Source organism: Homarus americanus, unplaced genomic scaffold (genome assembly GCF_018991925.1).
Source record: "Homarus americanus isolate GMGI-L3 unplaced genomic scaffold, GMGI_Hamer_2.0 scaffold27875, whole genome shotgun sequence".
In the NCBI taxonomy this organism is placed as follows: domain Eukaryota; kingdom Metazoa; phylum Arthropoda; class Malacostraca; order Decapoda; family Nephropidae; genus Homarus; species Homarus americanus.
This window is the reverse complement of record NW_024733870.1, coordinates 386,568-407,026: the sequence shown is the minus strand read 5'-3', so window position 1 is coordinate 407,026 and position 20,459 is coordinate 386,568. Positions and strand designations below refer to the sequence as shown.

At 36.2% G+C, this 20,459-nt stretch overlaps 2 protein-coding genes across 9 annotated transcripts in view; one reads left to right on the top strand and one right to left on the bottom strand.

Moving 5' to 3' along the window:
* LOC121870069 (RUN and FYVE domain-containing protein 2-like) overlaps positions 1–5,614 on the bottom strand; it is a 51,762-nt gene extending 46,148 nt beyond the window's left edge. Inside the window, exon 1 of one of the 4 annotated variants that reach the window (XM_042371827.1) lies at positions 5,425–5,614. In XM_042371827.1, coding sequence (XP_042227761.1) covers positions 5,425–5,590 — 166 coding nt within the window. In that variant the 5' untranslated portion in view covers positions 5,591–5,614. Of the gene's footprint in view, positions 1–1,297; positions 1,416–1,526; positions 1,656–5,424 lie in introns of those variants that run through there. The other 3 variants (XM_042371825.1, XM_042371830.1, XM_042371826.1) reach the window with 3 other exon arrangements.
* A 241-nt stretch (positions 5,615–5,855) lies between these two features.
* The window catches only part of LOC121870070 (glutamate dehydrogenase, mitochondrial-like), a 50,694-nt gene continuing 36,090 nt past the window's right edge, over positions 5,856–20,459 (top strand). For 4 of the 5 annotated variants that reach the window (XM_042371832.1, XM_042371835.1, XM_042371831.1 and 1 more), the window contains exons 1-3: positions 13,141–13,284; positions 17,418–17,643; positions 17,947–18,154. In XM_042371832.1, the coding sequence (XP_042227766.1) occupies positions 17,419–17,643; positions 17,947–18,154 (433 nt within the window). In that variant the 5' untranslated portion in view covers positions 13,141–13,284; position 17,418. Of the gene's footprint in view, positions 5,952–13,140; positions 13,285–17,417; positions 17,644–17,946; positions 18,155–20,459 lie in introns of those variants that run through there. The other variant, XM_042371833.1, reaches the window with a different exon arrangement.

The window sequence follows — 20,459 nt, the reverse complement described above, 5'->3', positions numbered from 1 at the left end:
ATCAACAATTAAAATTTATGAGATAGAAAGGTGTTACTATAGTATGTAGTGTACCAAGCTGGAGTTGTGTCTATCGGAATATTTACACGGTAGCATCAATTAACCTATCCTAGGTTAGGTTAAGATAGGTTGTTTTGTTAAGTTAGGGTAAGTTTTAAATTGATTAAGCTTGGTTAGGTTGGGTTAACAGACACTAGTGTAAATATCCCAGTAGACCAACTCCAGCTCGGTAGACCACATACTATAGTAGCACCGATAGAACTCTCTTTCCCAAATGTACAGTCAAGTACCCATTCATAGCTGGGTAAGGTCGAGGTGCACTGGACAAGGACCGGCAACCCTTATAACAAAGAGGTGTCATGCAGTCTCCACTCGGCTGCCACACTAGACATCTTTGTAGTAAAACAATTCTTGCATAGAATTTAACAAAATATCATATAAATAAGTTCCCATTATTCATCTAATTCATATGTAACTGAAAATTACATTTCACTAGTACTAGTCAAAATATATTCATATATTTAAACAAAACCAAATTTATGTAAGTGAAACTTTCCTCCACTAGCAAAAAACTTACTTTCATTATAATATCTACAGTATTTTTATTAATGACATAGATTGATTTGGCAATTCTTATAAATATATATTAGCAGGCAAGATCTACTCTAGTGAGTGGAAATACAGTACTGTTAGGTTATGCAATTATCAGGAGTACATATTTTGAATATATACTTTCCCAGTTATCTGGAATTATATGTCATTAAAGGGCACTCATTTAATTTTCATCACAAACAGTCGTACAGACGGCAAGGTAAATAAACATGAGATAATGAGAATACAAAACACTAAATATATATTTATTACAACATAAATTTCAAACACGGAGACCGCATAGACAGCATGCCACAAAAGGCATTCTTTTAAGACGGTAGAACAAGTGGGATTTATATATCAAACGACAAATAGGAATCACATGCTTTCATTTATAATGGAAACGTATATGAACGACGCGGTTTCTTAAAAGATGGATTAATAATATAATTTAATTTTTAACTTTAATCAAATCCACTTAAATAATCCCCGATATCTGCATTAGCTCAATTACATATATCCAACTGCACATAATTTTGTAGGTGAATGTGACTTCAACTCTAGAAAGGCACCACTCCTTTAAGAAACTGCAGCGTCACTGTATTCGTGATACAATAGCATCAGGTGATCTAAATTTATAACATAACACACCCCGTTCTAATCTAAATAAAACAGTATAAAAACATCTATTTCCCTTTGTTCTAACATTTCACTTGTCACAACTTTCTGTTAATCACTTGGTTGCCACATATCGGGCGTGGACACAGTATGTTTACATCATATCAGAGGTTTACATATGTGACGTTCTGTTGATGAGGTTGATCTTCATGTTTCACGCTCGTCTTTTTTTTCAGATCCCCTGATAAATACATATATCATGAATCACTCTTTAGATAACGTAGTACAGTGTTTGAATATCTTTCAAGTCTAAATACCGTTCAGCAGACAGCCGCGCGAGTCACTGTTTCCATGTCGGATATCACCATAGGCTGTTCTAAGAAGCCTGACTGCGCCTGCGTTATCGGACACTCACACATACAATTTCCACCTACAGGGGATTCCCTCATCATCATCATCGCCTCGAATGCAATACAAGCAAAATATTTTCATACATAAACTGAAAGGGAGATGACGAAATTTTAAGTTATCATTAAAAGAAGAAAATAAATTATATTGATTTTTTAATTTCTTTGTGGCGAAATGAGCGTAGACAATTATACATTTCACTACTTACTGGACCAAAAGTAGCCTAAAAAAATAAATCAGAACAAAGGACATTGAACAAATCTCTAAATTCTATGTACAAATAGTTCCAGGGCGTAAAAATAACTGCGCAAATCCTCGACAGCCAGAGCGTAAGGGTGGGTGGGGCAGAGCGATCAATAGTCTGGCCTCCCACACCCCCCTTCTCTCTCAACATGGTTTCGCTAGCACTCCTTTGAGCATACCCCAAAATTATAATATACAAAATTAAGAAACAAGCTGGTTCAACAATAAAACAAAAAATGTATACGGTATATTTCCTGAGAAATACGATGCTCCCCTAACCAAGGGAAGTATTTTTCAATAATGAAAAAAAATAGTACTGTAATAAACAAATGTTTTTTGCATAAAAAATTACACTTTCAGAAAAACTAAAAAAAAAGACATATGCAACAAAGGATCACGAAGAAAATTAACAGGCGAAATTATTATATAAACGGAAATGTGGCCTAAAGGTTTCACAAGCAATCCAAAAGCAATTATTTAGAAAATCCGATTTTCGCATTAAAAAAATGCGAATTTAATATAATTCTATTGTATTGACAATATTAAAAACCAGGTTAGTATTTTTTTCAATATTCCCAAGGGGGCGGCTACCTCTTTGTGCTCTGGCATATAGTGAAAAAGTTGTTAACAAAACTAAGTTAACAAGAGACATTTTCTGGAGACATATTTTCTCAGGTAAATTTATTTGCAGAATTACAACTGGGGATAACGGCTGGTACTGTATGCATACAGTATACACTGACTATCTTCGAAGGAAAAAAAATAAATCTCTTATTACCAGTTTTTACTCTTTCACTGCATTTTTTTTAATTATTATCTAACAGAATGAAGATTCATTATGGTAAATCTCGACGAATTCAAATCTGAATTCTTTGGAACAGTTGGGTATTATTACTGAAAACATGAATGCTTCTGTTCAAGCTGATAAAGTTGCCTGTCAAATATAGGTTATAATAACTTAAAGTTAATTTTACATTAAACTCCTATGTATCTTCTTAATTGTACGTAATAATAATAATAATAATAATAATAATAATAATAATAGTAATAATAGTAATAATAATAATAATTAGTATTAATGAACACTGTAGATACATAGTAATGGAGATTTAAAGCCAGAAGTGATAAAATCAAAGAAATCCATGATTTTAAAAATATCACCATTCTTTACTATCAAATTCCTAAAGTTATCTTTCATAGTGTGGTATATCTCAATTAACTTCGTTATAAATTATTAGGAATAATTCTAAAAATCACTCATTGACGCATAATATTGACGCTACTGCTGATAACTAAGCAACTCTTGAGCCTGAACCAGCCTATCTATACTGTACACGCTACGTTTTATCGCACAATGTGCTGCTGAAAGGCTTTATATGGCAAGTACTGATTTTTTTTACAATTTACATATATACATAAATATTACATATTAACATATTTGTAAGTGAAATATTTGGATGAATTTTCTTTTAAAATACACTTGATCATCCATTTATTATAATACATCCTGCCTTTAATAAAGGCTAGTCTCCTTAACATTATAATTTTCCTTCCTACTTAACCACATACAGTAAATATAATCTGACATTAGCATGATCATTGTATTCTTATCGTTATTATCACTACAGTTATCACAAGTTTTCTTGATAATAGTCTTGATAACTGACTCGGGAGCAGGAGCATACTGTATTTAGGAAAAAAAATTAAAGAGGAAAACTTTTTTCTTACTTTTTTAATATCAAAAACAGAAAAGAAGAATTTTAACTTTCCTACTTTTGCTTCTTCCATTTTTTTTATTCTGGACACAAAGCTATATCACTATGCTGCCTCCATGTGGCTGCAATTATAAGCTGTTTATATGAGCGCTAAAAGACAAAAATAAATTGTAATGCTTCCCTTGTGTGGCCGCTTTTATCAGCTGTTTATCTGAGTGCCAAATGACAAACATTCACAAACGTTAACATTTCCGTTCCATACAACAAAAAACCAGCAGTAAATTTTGAAACAAAATTTCATACACAATTATAAATCCTTTCTTAGAAACAAAATTTCATACACAATTATAAATCCTTTCTTAGATTAACCCTCTAGCGGGCAGGGGCTCCCTTCAGCTAAATAAAATCATCTGGCATTTGCCAGAATAAAATACCTCTGGCGTTAGCAAGAATAATATACCTAAGCGATACTTTACCCTTTGAGAGGTTAATAACATACCAACACATAACAAGGTTCTATATTAATTTGGTGATTTTGTTCAGGATGGCATTTCATGTCTAAACAATATCTTATTGTATCAAAAATGTCCACCAGCAAACAGCGACCTATGGCTTATCATATATAAGATAAACCAAGCAACCGAACCTTACCAATTCTAAAATAGAAGTGCATTATTTTAGATTCAACGCTGTTGACCTAGCTTACTAAATTCACTCAATTGGAAGCATAGTTATGCCTATGTTAGAATAGGTTGATAAAATATGGTAAAATACTGTCTTGTGTGGTTTAGTCCCACATTTTCACCCACTTTTTGGGAGATTAATATTTAAGGAGGAACGGGTCCCAACTTAGAAACAAAGAATTTGCCCAAGAAACAGTTATCATCAGTCTGCAGAGCAAAAAAAAAGTCGTTGAATGTTTTGCCGTGACCGGCTAAGTTCCTCCCAACACTATTTTACCATGAGTGTGCTCTGATTGACTAATCGTCCATTACCAGCGAACAACGCGAGAACTATATTATTTTGACCATAACTCTAGTGGCATTTGGCATTTATTTCGCCGAGTCGATCATTTTGAAGCTATAAACATACCTAACCTGAAGGAGTTGGCTGATTTTGTTAATTTTTTCCACAGATTTTCTTATTATCAAATAGGCAACATGTACATGAATCCAGTAGAACCTGACTTAACCAACCAAAGAAACCTACCTAACCTTAGCTAACTTCCTAGCTGGTCATATTAAACCGAAAGTACTTTGCCAATCAGAGTGTACTCGTGGTAAAATGGCGTTAGTAGAAACTTTGCCGGTCACGGCAAATTATTCACTATGTAAAAAATCACTTTTAAGGAAAACCATGTCTTGTTGCTGGGTCGAGGAGCCAGTATTTTCTGTATATATACCATTTTTCCTAAGTTGCTCCTTCTCAGAATGGTATTGTTGCAGTTTCACTCCCAATAGGGTTAGAGCAGAAATGACTCATTTCTAAAGGAAATGAAGGTCAGATTCGAATGAATCACACCAAATAAAATGGAAAAACGTAGATTTCTGGTAAAAAAACAATTGGTAGTGAAGCTGCAAATGTACCTTAAGAAGTCTGTTCCAGACTCTTACCCAAATGATCATGTGATCTTAATCCTCTCCATATACTGTGCAGTACTTAGATCACTCAACACTGGTCTTATTCAGTTAATCACGTTTGTGACTTCACTAAATAGATGTATGATGATAATTCATCATATTCTGTTACGTACAACAAAAACCAACATTGATATTTTTCAAACCAGGACCAGGAAGGAAGCTTACAAGTGCTATACAGGTCAAACTGTATGAAAGTCTTGTCTACTCACTTTTCCAGATAGTCTTTTGAGAAACAGGTGTTCTGTCTGAGATGTATGCTTGCCACTGCCCATTCTGTACAGAATTTGGGGTTTTAGGACCATCATTTTCCACATTTATATCTTGACAAGGGGGAGTGTCGCTGTTTATATTTACACTCCCAGCTGAGGCAGCCATGATCACTGACCCTCCAGAAAACGGGAAACCAATTACATCCGCTGCAATATATTATAATGTACAGATACATAAAGAGTTCAAAATTTTAAAAATAATTATACGAAATAGGTGTGTAATATCAGAGAGATATTATCATTGATTGTGGAATAAAGTATTATTTATTTTTTAAATGAACATGGCACGTGAATTTTGTGAGAGATAGTTTAGCGTTGCGTCAGGCGAGCAGCAGCACGGAACGTCACAGCTGGGTAGATGATGATTGGTTGGTTGTGACTGTGTTTACAACTCCCTCTGCCGGTGATTGGCTGCAGTCAACCGTGTTTACACCCTAGAAGTTCACTGTGGAGCAGACTGTCGTTAGGTAAGTGTGGCGATCTAGTTTTTTCCCGTACTGTACGAGCATATTATAAATGAAAATACAAACCCGGGAAGACAATAACACTTGAATAATTATGAAACTTTATAATTATTGAGTTATTGTGATTATTGATTGTCACCACTGTCTTAGATGGCGCTGTGCTCTTACCAACATGAGCAATGCGAAATATAAACGACTTGGATATCATATGCCGATGACCTCATAAAGTAATGCTTTATGAGGTTATTGGCATATGACATCTAAGTTGATTTTGTTAGAATATTTGGTAATTATATAGGACTAACCGGCGGCCGAAATTTATTGAAAACGATTATAAAAACGCCGGATTTGTATTGTTATTTTATAACTTACTATGATATGGTGAAATTTGAGGCATTTTTTGGACGTGAATAATATTACAGTATTTACTATACAATACCCCGTACACTATTTATTTTGTTTTAATGATGCAGTAGTAAAAATTTTCCTCTATTTTTTTTAATGTGTAATACAGTACTGTATATATAATATTTTTTATTTCAGTACTGTACAGTGCTGTGTATTAAATTATTTTGGGTGGAAAGCATTATACAGTACAGCATGCCCTTCAAATTTGCAGGGCTTAGGTATTCAAAGTGGTAGTAAAACACCAAATCCGCGAATAACATTTGCCGATTGTCGGGGGGGGGGGATATTTTTACTTGTGTACAAAGAAATATATATTCCCTTTATGCTTTTACCCTTAAGACAATTATTTCTTTTATCTGTATGGAATATATGTGTGTGTAGACACACACAAAACACATACAAATAAATAATAATGGGAAAATCCTCTTAACAAATAATCAAACAAATTAATTAAAAATGTGAGTCTACCCTCAAGTCTACTTAATGCTTTGTTATTGATAAAGCACGGAGTAGACTTGAGAGGAGACTGTCATATTTTTAATTTGTTTCTGATTATTTGTGAGAGGATTTTCCCATTTTTATTAATTTGTATGTGTTATGTGTGTCTGTGTCTACACACACACACATATATACCCTGTACTATACAGGTAAAGGAAATTAGGGTACTGTCTCTAAAACGAATGGCTCCATGTCCCTGCCGAGAAAAAGCCGGCAACTTTAAACTACTGTACCTACAGACATTCTTGGGTACATCCAGGGTGTCATCCACAAATAATAGAGGAGCTCGAAAAAAAAATCTATGAATTATCCATGCACACTGTATCTAAAGAAAATGAACATTACCTATGTTCCAAGCAGTTTAACTGGTTAGTGCACATTGTAACAGCATTATTTACTATACAAAGCATTGGAATCATTCAAATCCTGCTCAAAGCTTTGGCAGAACTCTCCAACATTTTCTTGTTTTCCAAGCAACTTTCCCCCTGTGGAGAGTCAAGAAAGTGATTAGGAAGTGACATGAACAGCAGTAATACCTCTAATGTTAAGAGATCTGCAAAGCCATCACCTATAATGTTAAATTGGGGGTGATGAGGCACATTGAACCTGGTGAAAAGACGAGGCTATCAGTAGAGTTTTGGGGCTAATTTATCTCAAGTTTGCTTTGGCAATTTTGTATGCAGCTATCAATACTGTATTCATGTTCTCCTGTCTTGTGTCTTTTGAGGTAAAGAAGAAGGGGGTGAGGAAGATCTCACCCCACTCCTTCCTTCAGTGAAATAGAAGAATATATCAGATTGCTATATCTCATTTCCCTCTGCCTCTCTCACTCTTTCTACTCTTCCTTATTCTCTGGGAAGAAGGGGGAGAATGGAGAAGATTATTCCCCTCCATTAGGATGCCCATCCATCTACCTCACATGACCTACTGAAAGGTAGATTTATGTACTGTAGTTTGGTTTTGTAATAGCTAATGACACAATCTGATAGATGGTCTATAGTACACTGTATACAAGACTGCACCTTGGATGCAAATAGGTACTGTACATGGACATCTTAGAGCTTGGTTGGACTACATTTAAATTTTGTGGGTGCCTCAACTCTCATACCTTTCCTCGCTACATCTTGGCATGTCCTGAACCCCATCCTACAGGTTCCCAGCCATCCCCCCTTACAGCCTTGTAACTGACAAATGCAACCAATGGCCCCTTAGGCACCCTCGCCCATTCATCGTCTTAAGTTTATGAAAGCAAGCATGAACTCTACTCTCTTCCCAGTTGAGCACCTGTACTGCGCTCTTGCTTTACCTTACACAAAATAGAAGGGGTGCCCATAAACTAGACCCCATGCCTTAATATGATGATTGAAACGGAGTTATAGGAAAGTGCTATATTCTGTTATGAAGGCATTCTTGAATTCTGTTTGTTTTCGAGTTAACAAAACATTCACTCTTGTTCTTGAATATATACCTAACTTAAACATCACTTTTTGTGATCAGTTTTTTTTTTTTCGGAACTGGAAATCCAAGAGCTGTTCTTGAGTTTGACTTCAGAAAGTTCCAGATAATGCTTCTGAACATGTGTAAAATTTCATACATATAACAGTACCTGTACTGTAATATGTATACAACATAGTTTCCTGCAATTTATAGATGATACACTTTTTATTTTACAATGGCACTGGGCATGATGTTGGAAAATAACCTTTGTGTACCTCTTGTCATCTCCCCAAAGTTGGCAGCCATAAAGCTTTAGCATTCTTTTGCTCTTTAAATAGCTTGGGTGAAGGAGGGTATTCCTTGTTGATAGCTTTAGACTTAGCCTGGTCACTGATGTGCCTTGTTTGTATGTGGTCATTTGTAGTGTTAGAGTGAACAGTAAAGGTTACCAAATAAACATGTGGTATATATATATATATATATATATATATATATATATATATATATATATATATATATATATATATATATATATATATATATATATATATATATATATATATATATATATATATATATATATATGTGTGTGTGTGTGTGTGTACACAGTGATGGGCACAGCTAAACGAAAAGTTAGCTTTGCTAACCGCTAATTTGCCAACTAAAAAGTTAACTTCGCTAAACAGCTAAAAAAATTAGCAGAAGCTAACGCTAACCGCAAACTTTTATTATATGAATTTGGCTTCGGTTTGTTTGTTTTTGCCTCTAAAACCCTTAAAAACAGACCTAGAGAGCTGAAATTTTCATATGTTGTCTTGTACCTTAGACATAAAGCTTTCCAAAAAGGTATAGCATGCCAAGATCAGATGATGATCAAGGTGTACACAAATAATTAAATGAACAAATGAAATTAAACATTAGTTTACATTCAAGTTTCAACATACACTTTATAATCTTTATTTACTGTACAAAAAGACAAAGTATTAAACGAATCCAAAAACTATAGTACTGTATAGCATAGGTAGCAAATAGCATCATGCCAAGATCAGATGATGATCAACTTATCAAGGTGTACACTGTACACAATTTCACAAATAATTAATTTGCATTCTCATACAACCTATCGGCCTTATTCATTATTCATGTAAATATGCAATACCAACCACATACACATTTTACCAGTGCATTTTTATATAACTTATTGTTGGTCTTAGTCATGTAAATAAACAGAAAACTCTAAACTTTAATGAAAAGTAAGTTTTTAGAAAATTTTGTTTGGCGCACACCTTGGATGACATCCTGGTTATGAACTTATGCAGTACAGGTACTCCCCGACTTACGACGGGGTTAGGGACATACATCCAGGTCGTAAGTCGGAAATAACACATAGAAAATCGAAAATTTGGGTCTCTTTTTCTTCTCAGCACCACAAAACACTCACTTTTAAGCTTGCCAGCCATTTTAAAGTGAATTACAGATGAAAATTTTGTCTGTGTACTGTTTTGGGGACTCAAAAATACATAATTTGACCACATTTTGGTACTACTGAGGAAGGTCGTAAGTGCGGGTGGACGTAAGTCGGGGAGTACCTGTACTTAGCATAACCAAATATATTGACAAAAAAAATCCTAATTAAATTAACAAAGAAATGAGAAATGAAATTATACATTAGTTTACAATTATATTCTTGTCACGTTTACACATGCTAACAGGCAGTCAGCCAAGAGTGCCTGACTGGCTGTTGGAGACACGCGTCGCGGTGTCACATGCTTACAACAGACAAGAACAAACATGTCTAAATTTTGTTAGCGGACTTAAATTTTGCAGAAGCTAATTGGTCCGCTAATGGTTTCCAAAGTTAGCGAAAACGCTAATCCGCTAATGAGAAAGTTAGCTTTTCTAATTAGCGGTTAGCGGAACCGTACCCACCACTGTGTGTATATATATATATATATATATATATATATATATATATATATATATATATATATATATATATATATATATATATATATATATATATATATATATATATATATATATATATATATACATACATATATATACATACATATATATATACATATATATACATACATATATACATACATATATATACATACATATATATACATACATACATATACATACATACATATACATACATACATACATATATATATATATATATATATATATATATATATATATATATATATATATATATATATATATATACATATATATACACATATATACATATATACTGTATATATATATCCACAATGTCTTGGATAAAGATGCAAGCTAAGGTGCTCCATTTCCACTGTTTCCCCTTTTCCTGTGTGATTTTATCAAGAGATATATATATATATATATATATATATATATATATATATATATATATATATATATATATATATATATATAAATAATAATAAACGGTTTATTGAAAAAGTTTGCAGCCTGAAGGCTGAAAATATACATTGGACATACTGTAAATGACTTATTACATACAGATCAATGTTTACACACGTAGATCATGTGAGCTGAGGTGTTGAACAGCAGACACGTAGTGTAGTAACTCCCTCACAGATGGTGTTATGAGGGGCATCACTTAGGGGTACTAGTTCCCTCACAGGTGGTGTTGTGAGGGGCTTGACGTGGTGTAGTAATTCCCTCACAGATGGTGTTACGAGGGGCCTGATGATGTAGTAGTTACCTCGCAGATGGTGTATGAGGGGCCTGATGACGTAGTAATTCCCTCACAGATGGTGTATGAGGGGCCTGATGTGGTGTAGTAATTCCCTCACAGATGGTGTTATGAGGGGCATCACATGGCGTAGTAATTCCCTCACAGATGGTGTTATGAGGGGCATCACGTGGTGTAGTAATTCCCTCACAGATGGTGTTATGAGGAACTTCACATGATGCTGTAGCAACTCATTCACTGCGTAGTGTCGTAGCATCATGGGGACACCACGAGGTCTATTGTCACAGGAATTCACTCACTCAAGTGGGTGAGGTGTGGTCCCAGGCCTCTCTATCGTGGAGTCTCAGGGGAATTGGGTTTTATATCTAGAAGTGTAAGTAACAAGAGTGCAGAGGTCTTATTGCAACTATATCTTGCGCTAGTTAGGCCGCACCTCGATTATGCGGTTCAGTTCTGGTGCCCCTATTATAGAATGGATATAAATTCACTAGAGTCGGTGCAGCGAAGAATGACAAAAATGATTCCGGGACTTAGAAACCTTCCATATCAGGATAGGTTAAAGAAACTTAACTTGCATTCCCTAGAAAGACGAAGAGTGCGGGAGATATGATAGAAGTATTTAAGTGGGTGAAAGGAATCAATAAAGGGATATAGATAAAGTTCTTATAATATCCGAGCAGGATAGGACTCGGAGCAACGGACTCAAGTTGGATAAGTTTAGGTTTAGGAGGAGATAGGAAGAAACTGGTTCACAAATAGGGTGGTGGACGAGTGGAACAAGCTTAGCAACTTTGTAGTAAGTGCGGGAACTCTGGAAAGTTTCAAAAGGAGGCTAGATAGATTCATGGATGATAGAGAGTGGTAGTAACTCTCGACAGGAGCTGCCATGCACAGGCCAACCGGCCTATTGCAGACTCCTTATTTTCTTATGTTCTTATGAATTATCACTGGGTACCTGGGACCTCACTGTGTGAAGGTTAGCTTGGGTAAGACTCAACTGCCGAGTTGTTTTTCACTGACTTAAGCACTGTTCACCACTATTCAACACTGGTTCCATTCCTTTCCCAAATGAAATAGTAACATCTGGCGAGAACTTGTTGATATTCCGGTGGGGAGGAGGGTTCAGGGGAGGGAGTTGGTATGGGCCAACATAACAGTTGACGTGGCTGCTGCCGAGCAGCGCCAGGTGCATCTGACCCGTCGGTGGTCAAGGATATATGTGTGTGTGAAATCGTGTTTTTGCTGTTAAACTGTTTTCGCTGCAGGAAATGGACAGTGAAATGCCTGGACTCGTACAGAACAAGCATTTCACCTAATTAGCATTGTACGTACAGTAATATGTTGATATGTATACTCTACAAGTCAATGAAAGGACAAGTACCAAATGTTTTAAGCATACTTTACATGGATATTGCTATCATCACCAAAGAACAGTTTCAATAAATTGTTCATAATTTCATGTAAGGTATGGTTCTATGGCTGTGCAATGTGGCACAGCCATAGACAGTGAGATATACTGCTATATAGCATAAGAAAAAAAATGTGACCAAGTCCCAGGCAGCTGATCTGACTTTCTGCCTCGTTTACACGCAATTGCGGGGTTTTAATTGTTTCTTTTACTTTGGCAACACAACATAATGTACACACTACAGTATATCGTTTCTCACTCGATTTATTTTTTTACTTTTCTAATTATTACTATTATTATTATTATTATTATTATTATTATTATTATTATTATTATTATTATTATTATATTTTCGCCCCAGGCCCTGAAGTGGGTCAGTGACCTGTTCCCGGGTGGGCTAATCCCCGCCAAAAAAAAAGTTAATCATTGAATAATTTTCTTGACACAGTACTGTACAGTAAAATATTTATCAGTAACCTCTAAGCCAGTTTCAGTTCAGTTATGTCAATATTGTTGTTATTGTTCACTTTGTATGTATTTTGTGACAACTGATAAGAGAACTCACTTGCACACAAGCTGCATGTGACCGTATGTCATGGCTCTAATGGATCCGTCGAATTCGATACTTTGTTAATCAAAGTATTTTAATATTAAATGATCGTGCATGTGATTCTGTCCGAGTAGGCATTGTGAGAAGTGTGTGTTGGTACTGTATTATTTTGTTCAAGTGTGGAGTGCCGGGGTTTAACTGATCTTTGACTTGGCAACGCTGGCTGCGACAGCTCCCACTTGGCTCGGAACATATCACGGTATCAGTGTGGTTGAGGACGTTGAAGAGTAAGGATATACCACTGCAGTCCTGGATCGGAAGTGTATGTACAATACTTCTATTTCGTTATGTGTTCTTTCAGTGAATGGTTTTGTTTATTCCTTATAATTTCTGTGGTCGTAAGTTATATGGGCGATGTGTAATGCGGATTTATACGAGCTTACGAAAATAGAAAAAGATCGTCTTGTCCTCATTGAATACTGATATATATATATATATATATATATATATATATATATATATATATATATATATATATATATATATATATATATATATATATATATATGTATATCGTTATAAACAGGTAAAGGGAAACACTGAAGCACCTACAGTAGCTTGCGTCTTTATTGTACTCATACTAGACAAGAGTATTTAGTCTACCTTACCATAAGGAATTTATCCCATTGGTTCAATCCTTTAAATTAATGAACGTTAATGTTGTTTTCAAATGACTCGACCACTACAAGTATATTAATTAAGAGCAGCCCAACTTGGGATATTAATGGAAATGTTTATTGTATTTTATGTAGGAATTGTAATGTAAATTGTGTGGATGAGACTGGAAAGCATTACGACATATAATAAATCAGCACAAATATAATATTAGAACAGCAGCAGAGAGCAGTGTGATTTTCGTCCATATTTAGGATATACTATACCATGTATTGAAACCGTATAAATGGATTATAAACCAACATTTGTCACAGAAAGGCTTTTGGTTGAATCACGTCAAATTTGGGAAATAATTACTATACTGTACATAAACCTTAGTGGTGGTCTGTACAAAACTGATAATCTTTTACATAAATTTATTTGTCAGTGGCCAAAGATTAAAAGTGCTTTGGAAAGTATTTGCGGTGGAGGTGGGGTAGTGGATTAGTGGGTCACATGTTATTAACCTGACCTTATGTTAAGTAAGGTCACTTTCATTTAGTTTCCCTTATTAACCCATCCTTGAGCATGGCTGGGTATGAATGGTGGGTGTGTAAATCCGGGTGACTGGGAAAAAAATGGTACTGACTAGAACTCACTAGAACTAGTGTATGACGTGAAGGCTTTCATGTAACTCAAGTACAGTACAAGGATGTGTTAATAACCTTGAACATGGAGTTAATACTACTTCCATATTTAAGTGTGCGAGTGGTAATGCGCGCACACGTACATTTATTTTGCGCCTGCTACCATCGATTCCTATTAGCACTTATTTTCCCTACAAGTCTTTACCAACCTTCCAGTTTGTTTAAACATGTTCACTTTGACCTTCTCAGTCATTCAATGATTTGAATGCTGTAACTAAATTTGTAACATTGATATATCTCGTGAGAACCGATGCACTGGCAACATTTGTCCTCGGAAGCTGAGGCCTTCGTCCCACCCTAAACCGGTACCTTGTTGTCATGTGCGCTAGAGCTAACGATAACAATACTCAACACTATACAGTACTGTACCGTACCTCATTATCCCATTCGACAACCAACGAAAATGTAATAACAAGTCAAAATGTATGATGAAGATGAATTGGAAATTGATAACTATTGTATTTTACAAGTGTTTCATTGAAAGAAATATTGAAATGTCGCCGTATTTCAAAGCCTGCCAAACGTGATTTTATTTTTAGTATACGGTGGCACTGCAGGGCTGTCGGATTTTCCGATTCTTGTTTATCGAACACGCTGATTGGTTCAAATCCGGTACTTCGTCCGTTAATCGGTAAATTGATGAGGTAGTCGGTAAGCCGTGACGTCACTGCTCCGACTGTCGGTAAATTACCGACTTTAGGAAATATGCTTTTTCATGGCTAAAATACCATATAGGATACACAGAAATAAATTGTAGATGTATTTAATTACCTTACCTACATTTTACTAGCGATATTTTAGCAGAACTACTGTTTATTCTGCTGAGTCACACACGAAGCGATATCGATACCATGTTACAATGTGTTATATAAGGTCATGTATATATTTCTTGTGCTCAGTTATGCTTCTAAATGTTTATATATTTGTATTTTTATGTATTGTCAAAATACAATTATTGGAATGTTTTGGTTAATTTTGTATTCAGTATTATCGAAAAGTAATACAAATTACAATTGATAAAATACAAATCTAATGTGATCTCATATAACACTCTGAATGGTGTATAATGCAGTGTTTATTATTCAGAAATTTATAAAACTAATGACAGGAACAATGAAACTCACCGAGTATGAGGACTACTCTAATATAATTACTGTATCTGGGATCTTCGTTACCCCTCACCACACATTATATTATAGAAAATAATAATATAACGTCAGGGACTCCCAACCAATCACAACGCGAGCAATTGAACTAATCAGCGTGTTCTGTAAACAAGAGTCGGAAATCCCGTCAGCCCTGGGTGGCAGCTGTTATGAGAATGTCCGTACTTTACAGGATGAGCGGCCATGAGTGTGTTTACAGAATTAAGTATTAATTATATTGTGCTGGTTTTAAAAAATATATTTGTTTTATTGTGTACTGTACAGTTGGCAAAACATGTTTCTTTTTTTTTTTACTCGCCTTCGCCATGTCTTATTATTTAGCGAATCTTCCAATCAGATGCAGTCATGAGTTGTCAGTGTACTGACAACAACATCTGCTTATTCACTTTCCACATTCCTTCCGCCAACTTTGGTGGCAGTTTTGATAAAATTTTTCTGAGGTTTATCGTGGTTTCTTTCTAGAGATGGGGCTTTGTCAATAACGTTCATTTACTTAAATTTAGGAACAGTTAGATTACCTTTATCATGTCATATGTAAAGCGGAGGAGATATGACTGCCATTGTGTGTAAATGATCATATGTAAAATATATCAACATTAGGTCACGCCAACCTCAAAAACTGAAATTGGAGGCTCTCATATAGTCAAAGGTATCAGGCCTGACCCGAGGAGCAAACGGAATAAGATTTAAAACAATGCGATTTCAGATTTGCCCCATGCAGCGCAAAGGCTAGTTTATTAGGTACCCGCCTTGTCTGTAATTTGTGCAAGTCGGGGCGCAGAAGCATTACAGTGCTCAACAGGGAAGCATATGGAATTTATACTTGCCATTTTAGACCTTGGTGGGTGGGCGAGAGTGCTCGAGGGGCTCTTAAACTGTAGAGACTATTGGGTACCATAATGGGAATTAGGGCTCGATTCCGGAGAGGGGCAAAGCAAACATTAGTATACCCCTGTACGGTGCAGCTAGTTACTGGAACACTATGATAACCCTGCATAGCCTACTAACAGGAAATACCTCAGCTTTGGTTACAGTTAGTGGTGGTGTGTGTTATGACGCGATATATGTTCAGGGAAGATCTTTGTGCATTATTAGATAAAATACTTAAAATAACGAAAATTTCTCATAATTTCAGTTTATACCATGTGGCGTATAATATTGAAATTAACCATAGCGTGGACGTTTGTAGATGGACGGACGGCAAGTGTATTTATAAAGATTTATTTATGTATTGGATTCCATGTGTATGCTCTCTCGCAAATTTCATCAGCAAAGAAACATTGACAGGATGGTTCTTAGTTTTAGTTAACCAGAGAGATGATCCGGCTTGTCCGATAGTATGGATGGCACCTGTAAATAGTACACGCTGGAGGGAGGGTCTGGTACGAATTGGTACAATATGATGGAGAGTATATAGGTGATCCCTCTTGGTGAATATATTCGTCATGTAATAAAATTCAGTTTATTAGGCCTCGGGTATGAAGGTGTTATATCTATTGAAGTATGGTGTAATATATTAGCTTTACCATGATGTTGTGTACCCGGTTTTTTCCTAGTGTTTTACATAAAACTGAAATTATTATAATAGTATCAGTGTCAATTTGTTGCTAAGAAATTTCCATCAATTGGGATCTTTGTCGTGAAGTATTATTTGAGTTCTTGTAAATTTGAACTCGAAACTGGTTCCTGACACTACCGGTAGCATAGAAGGGGTGATTGAAATTGCATTTATTATTGCTGTGTAAATTATACTTAAGCATGAAATTATACTTGAAGACTAATAGCGTGCATGCCTGATTATCCACCGGTATAAGTATAAAGTATTCTACACCCTTCAGCTAGGAATTCCTCACTGAATCTGAGGTGTTTATAAATGTTGATAATATGTGTACGTAGCAATAAAGCAGTTAGCATTTTTGTTTTATCAGAATGTTGCGAGGAGCAGGAAGAGCGGTGGTGCAGGTGGTGGCCCAGGCCGGTACTACTCAGGGAGGCCTGCTAAAGGTTTCTGCCCCAGCTGCCGCAACTGTCAACAAAAGATGGCAGGGGGACTATGAGCGTCACCAGATCCCCGAACGTCTCCAGTACATCCCTGATGCTGAAGAACCATCCTTCTTCGAGATGGTCGAGTACTTCTTCCACCGCGGTTGTCAGGTGAGGTTTTCAATGACTAGTAAAGATGCGGTGTCCTATTGTGGGGAATTTAGGGAAAATGTCAGTTGAGAATTTGAGATGCAGTGCCAGATGATGGAAACTAAGGTAGTTGTTCAATAAAAGCCGTGCAATATTAAGACGTGAGATGGAAATCTGGCATATGTTAAAGGAGTGTCATTATTTGATAATGAGTGAATGAAGCCGTGAGTTGGCGGTCAAGATGGTGGTTTACAAGTAGGAAAAGTGTGTGTGTGTAATCCACGAGCACCGGGTATGACCCTCTCCTCCAACCTTTCTGCCCAGGTGGTGGAGGACCAGTTGGTGGAGGAGATGAAGGACCGCATCACGCTGGAGGAGAAGAGGAACAAGACGAAGGGTATACTTAAGATCATGGAGCCTTGCCACCACGTGCTGGAGGTGGCATTCCCGGTTAAACGTGATGACGGTACCTACGAGATGATCAGCGGTTACCGCGCCCAACACTCCCTCCACCGCACCCCCACCAAGGGCGGTGAGTACCCTTATTGTCTTTTTTTTTTAGGGGATATTCACAAATCCAGACTATTATCTGCAGACTTCAACGCAAGCATATTGTTTTCGTCTTAGGTGTTGTGTGAGGTTGGTGTAGCCTCGAGTACACGAATGCAGTGTTGGTTTAAAAACGTGTACCTGTACTGCAATACTCAGTAATAGGGAAACATGGACTTACGTTACACAGGTACAAACAAGTGTGGACTTCATTGTATACGCACAACCAACTGTAAACTCTTCACACAAATACAAATATACCATGGCACGCGTTTTCAGATGTAAACTTGGATTAACACCAGTATGAGCAGGTGAACATAAATAAAGTCACATGACTTGTACACATTGATAACACTATATATATATATATATATATATATATATATGACATTGCACGTAGGTTAGGTTTTTTCCGTGCCTTTTTTTCTTGGATTCTGTGGGGACAACCAAACGAGATATGAGACGTGTGAGGGACTGTTGTTGGTGTGGAATTTGTTGAAGATATGATAAAACACGTGTAACACTTCAGTTACATTTTCTTTGCTGGAGCTAAATGTTATGTTAGGAGCACGTATCATGCACCAACATTCGATGTATAAAAATTACATGTTTGTGAATATTTATTTTGCTTTGTTATATTAAAAAATGTTACGAGGTCCCAATACTGTCGCAAAATAACAAGCACACTTCTGTCTATTTGTGTCACCCACATCACCTGACGCCGGCAGATGTGTAAGCTTGCCGCTGATTGGTTGCCGGCACTCTCACACCCCACGTGCCGGCCAATCATCAGCAACGGTTACTGGCACACCCTCCCTGTCTCAGCGAGAGAGCCAGACCGGCCATGGCGGGGAGTGATTTTCCCCATGCTCAGTCTTAGATTATTGAGATATTATCAGAATTACATAACTAATGTTGTGTCGCCATAGATAATATGCAAAGACTGTTCGAGTGTAGTTTTGTGAGGATGGGAAATGAGTGAATACCCTGTATATTACAAAGATTGTAGGAATGGCTTGTCCACACAGTTCTGACTTCAAACTTTGTGGTGGAAATAATCCACGCACCCAGTTCTTTATTTCTGGGGTCTTTATTTAACATGAATTTAATGTGTCAACAGGTTGGGTGATGATAACAGTATTCACGGTGAGAAGAGCCTTTCATTACATTAATAGAAGTCGAGTACAGTATTCGTACTGTGGGTGGCGGGTCGCTGGAACTGTAAAAGGTAGATGTGTAGTAGTCCAGTCACTGTTCCGTGTGTTGCCAGCTCTCACGAGACTTGATTACTTGCCAACTTTTAAATTAAATGTTTTGCATTTAGTTTTATTTTGTTTACGGCGTTCAGTTATCATACGTCCTTGTTTTACTCTCTGCTAGTGTCAATATTCATGAAGAATGCAATTTTTTTCAGTGAATTAAAAAAAAAACAATGCAGCGAGGGTAAAAGTTACCTACGACTACTGTATAGAGTCTAGACGGAGATTGTGTGACGTAGTAACCAGCTGACTAACCGAGATCACAAGCTGTTCTACTCCCTCTCTCTTGTGACGTCATTATCACGGGATGATCGTGTAGTACTTGTATTGCATTTAGATCACTTATAGACGATAGTGATCTTTGAGGAATTTTACATTGTTTCTAAAAAGTACTGTATGATGTAGTATTCTGTTACTTAGTTTTTTTTAATTGATCGTAACGCTTTCATTGTTTATTGACTTGTATTTCTCATGTGATACGTATACTTTCAACCAATTACCTTAGAATAAAGGGGTTCACAACGTTAATTAATATCGTGCAGCCAAGTGGATTATTTTCTTTTCATTGTAATCATGTACCGACATTTATTTGTTTTTTAATTCACTTGGTCAATTCAGTCTTTGGGATTTCTGCTGTAAATTGTTTCGAAAATGTGTTGTTTTCTTCACTGGATGGGCGGAGTTGGTGGACGAAATCGTAACCTCGTTTTAGGGGAATTTCTGCGTTGGCATCCGTGCTTTTATTTCGAGGGTAGGTTTTTTTTCCTGTGATTAGCCCACCCGGGAACAGGTCACTGACCACATCGGGGCCTGGGGGGCGAAAATGTAATACAGGTAATAATAATAATAATAATTCATAATAAATAAAACAAAAAATAATGAAATAATAATAATAAAGACATACAACAATGAAAAAAAATCAAGAGTGAGAAAAAATATATGTATGTTGTGTTGTCTAAGTAAGAGAAACAATTGACACCCTCCAATTGTGTGTAAATGAGGCAGAAAGTCAGTTGAGCAACATGGGAC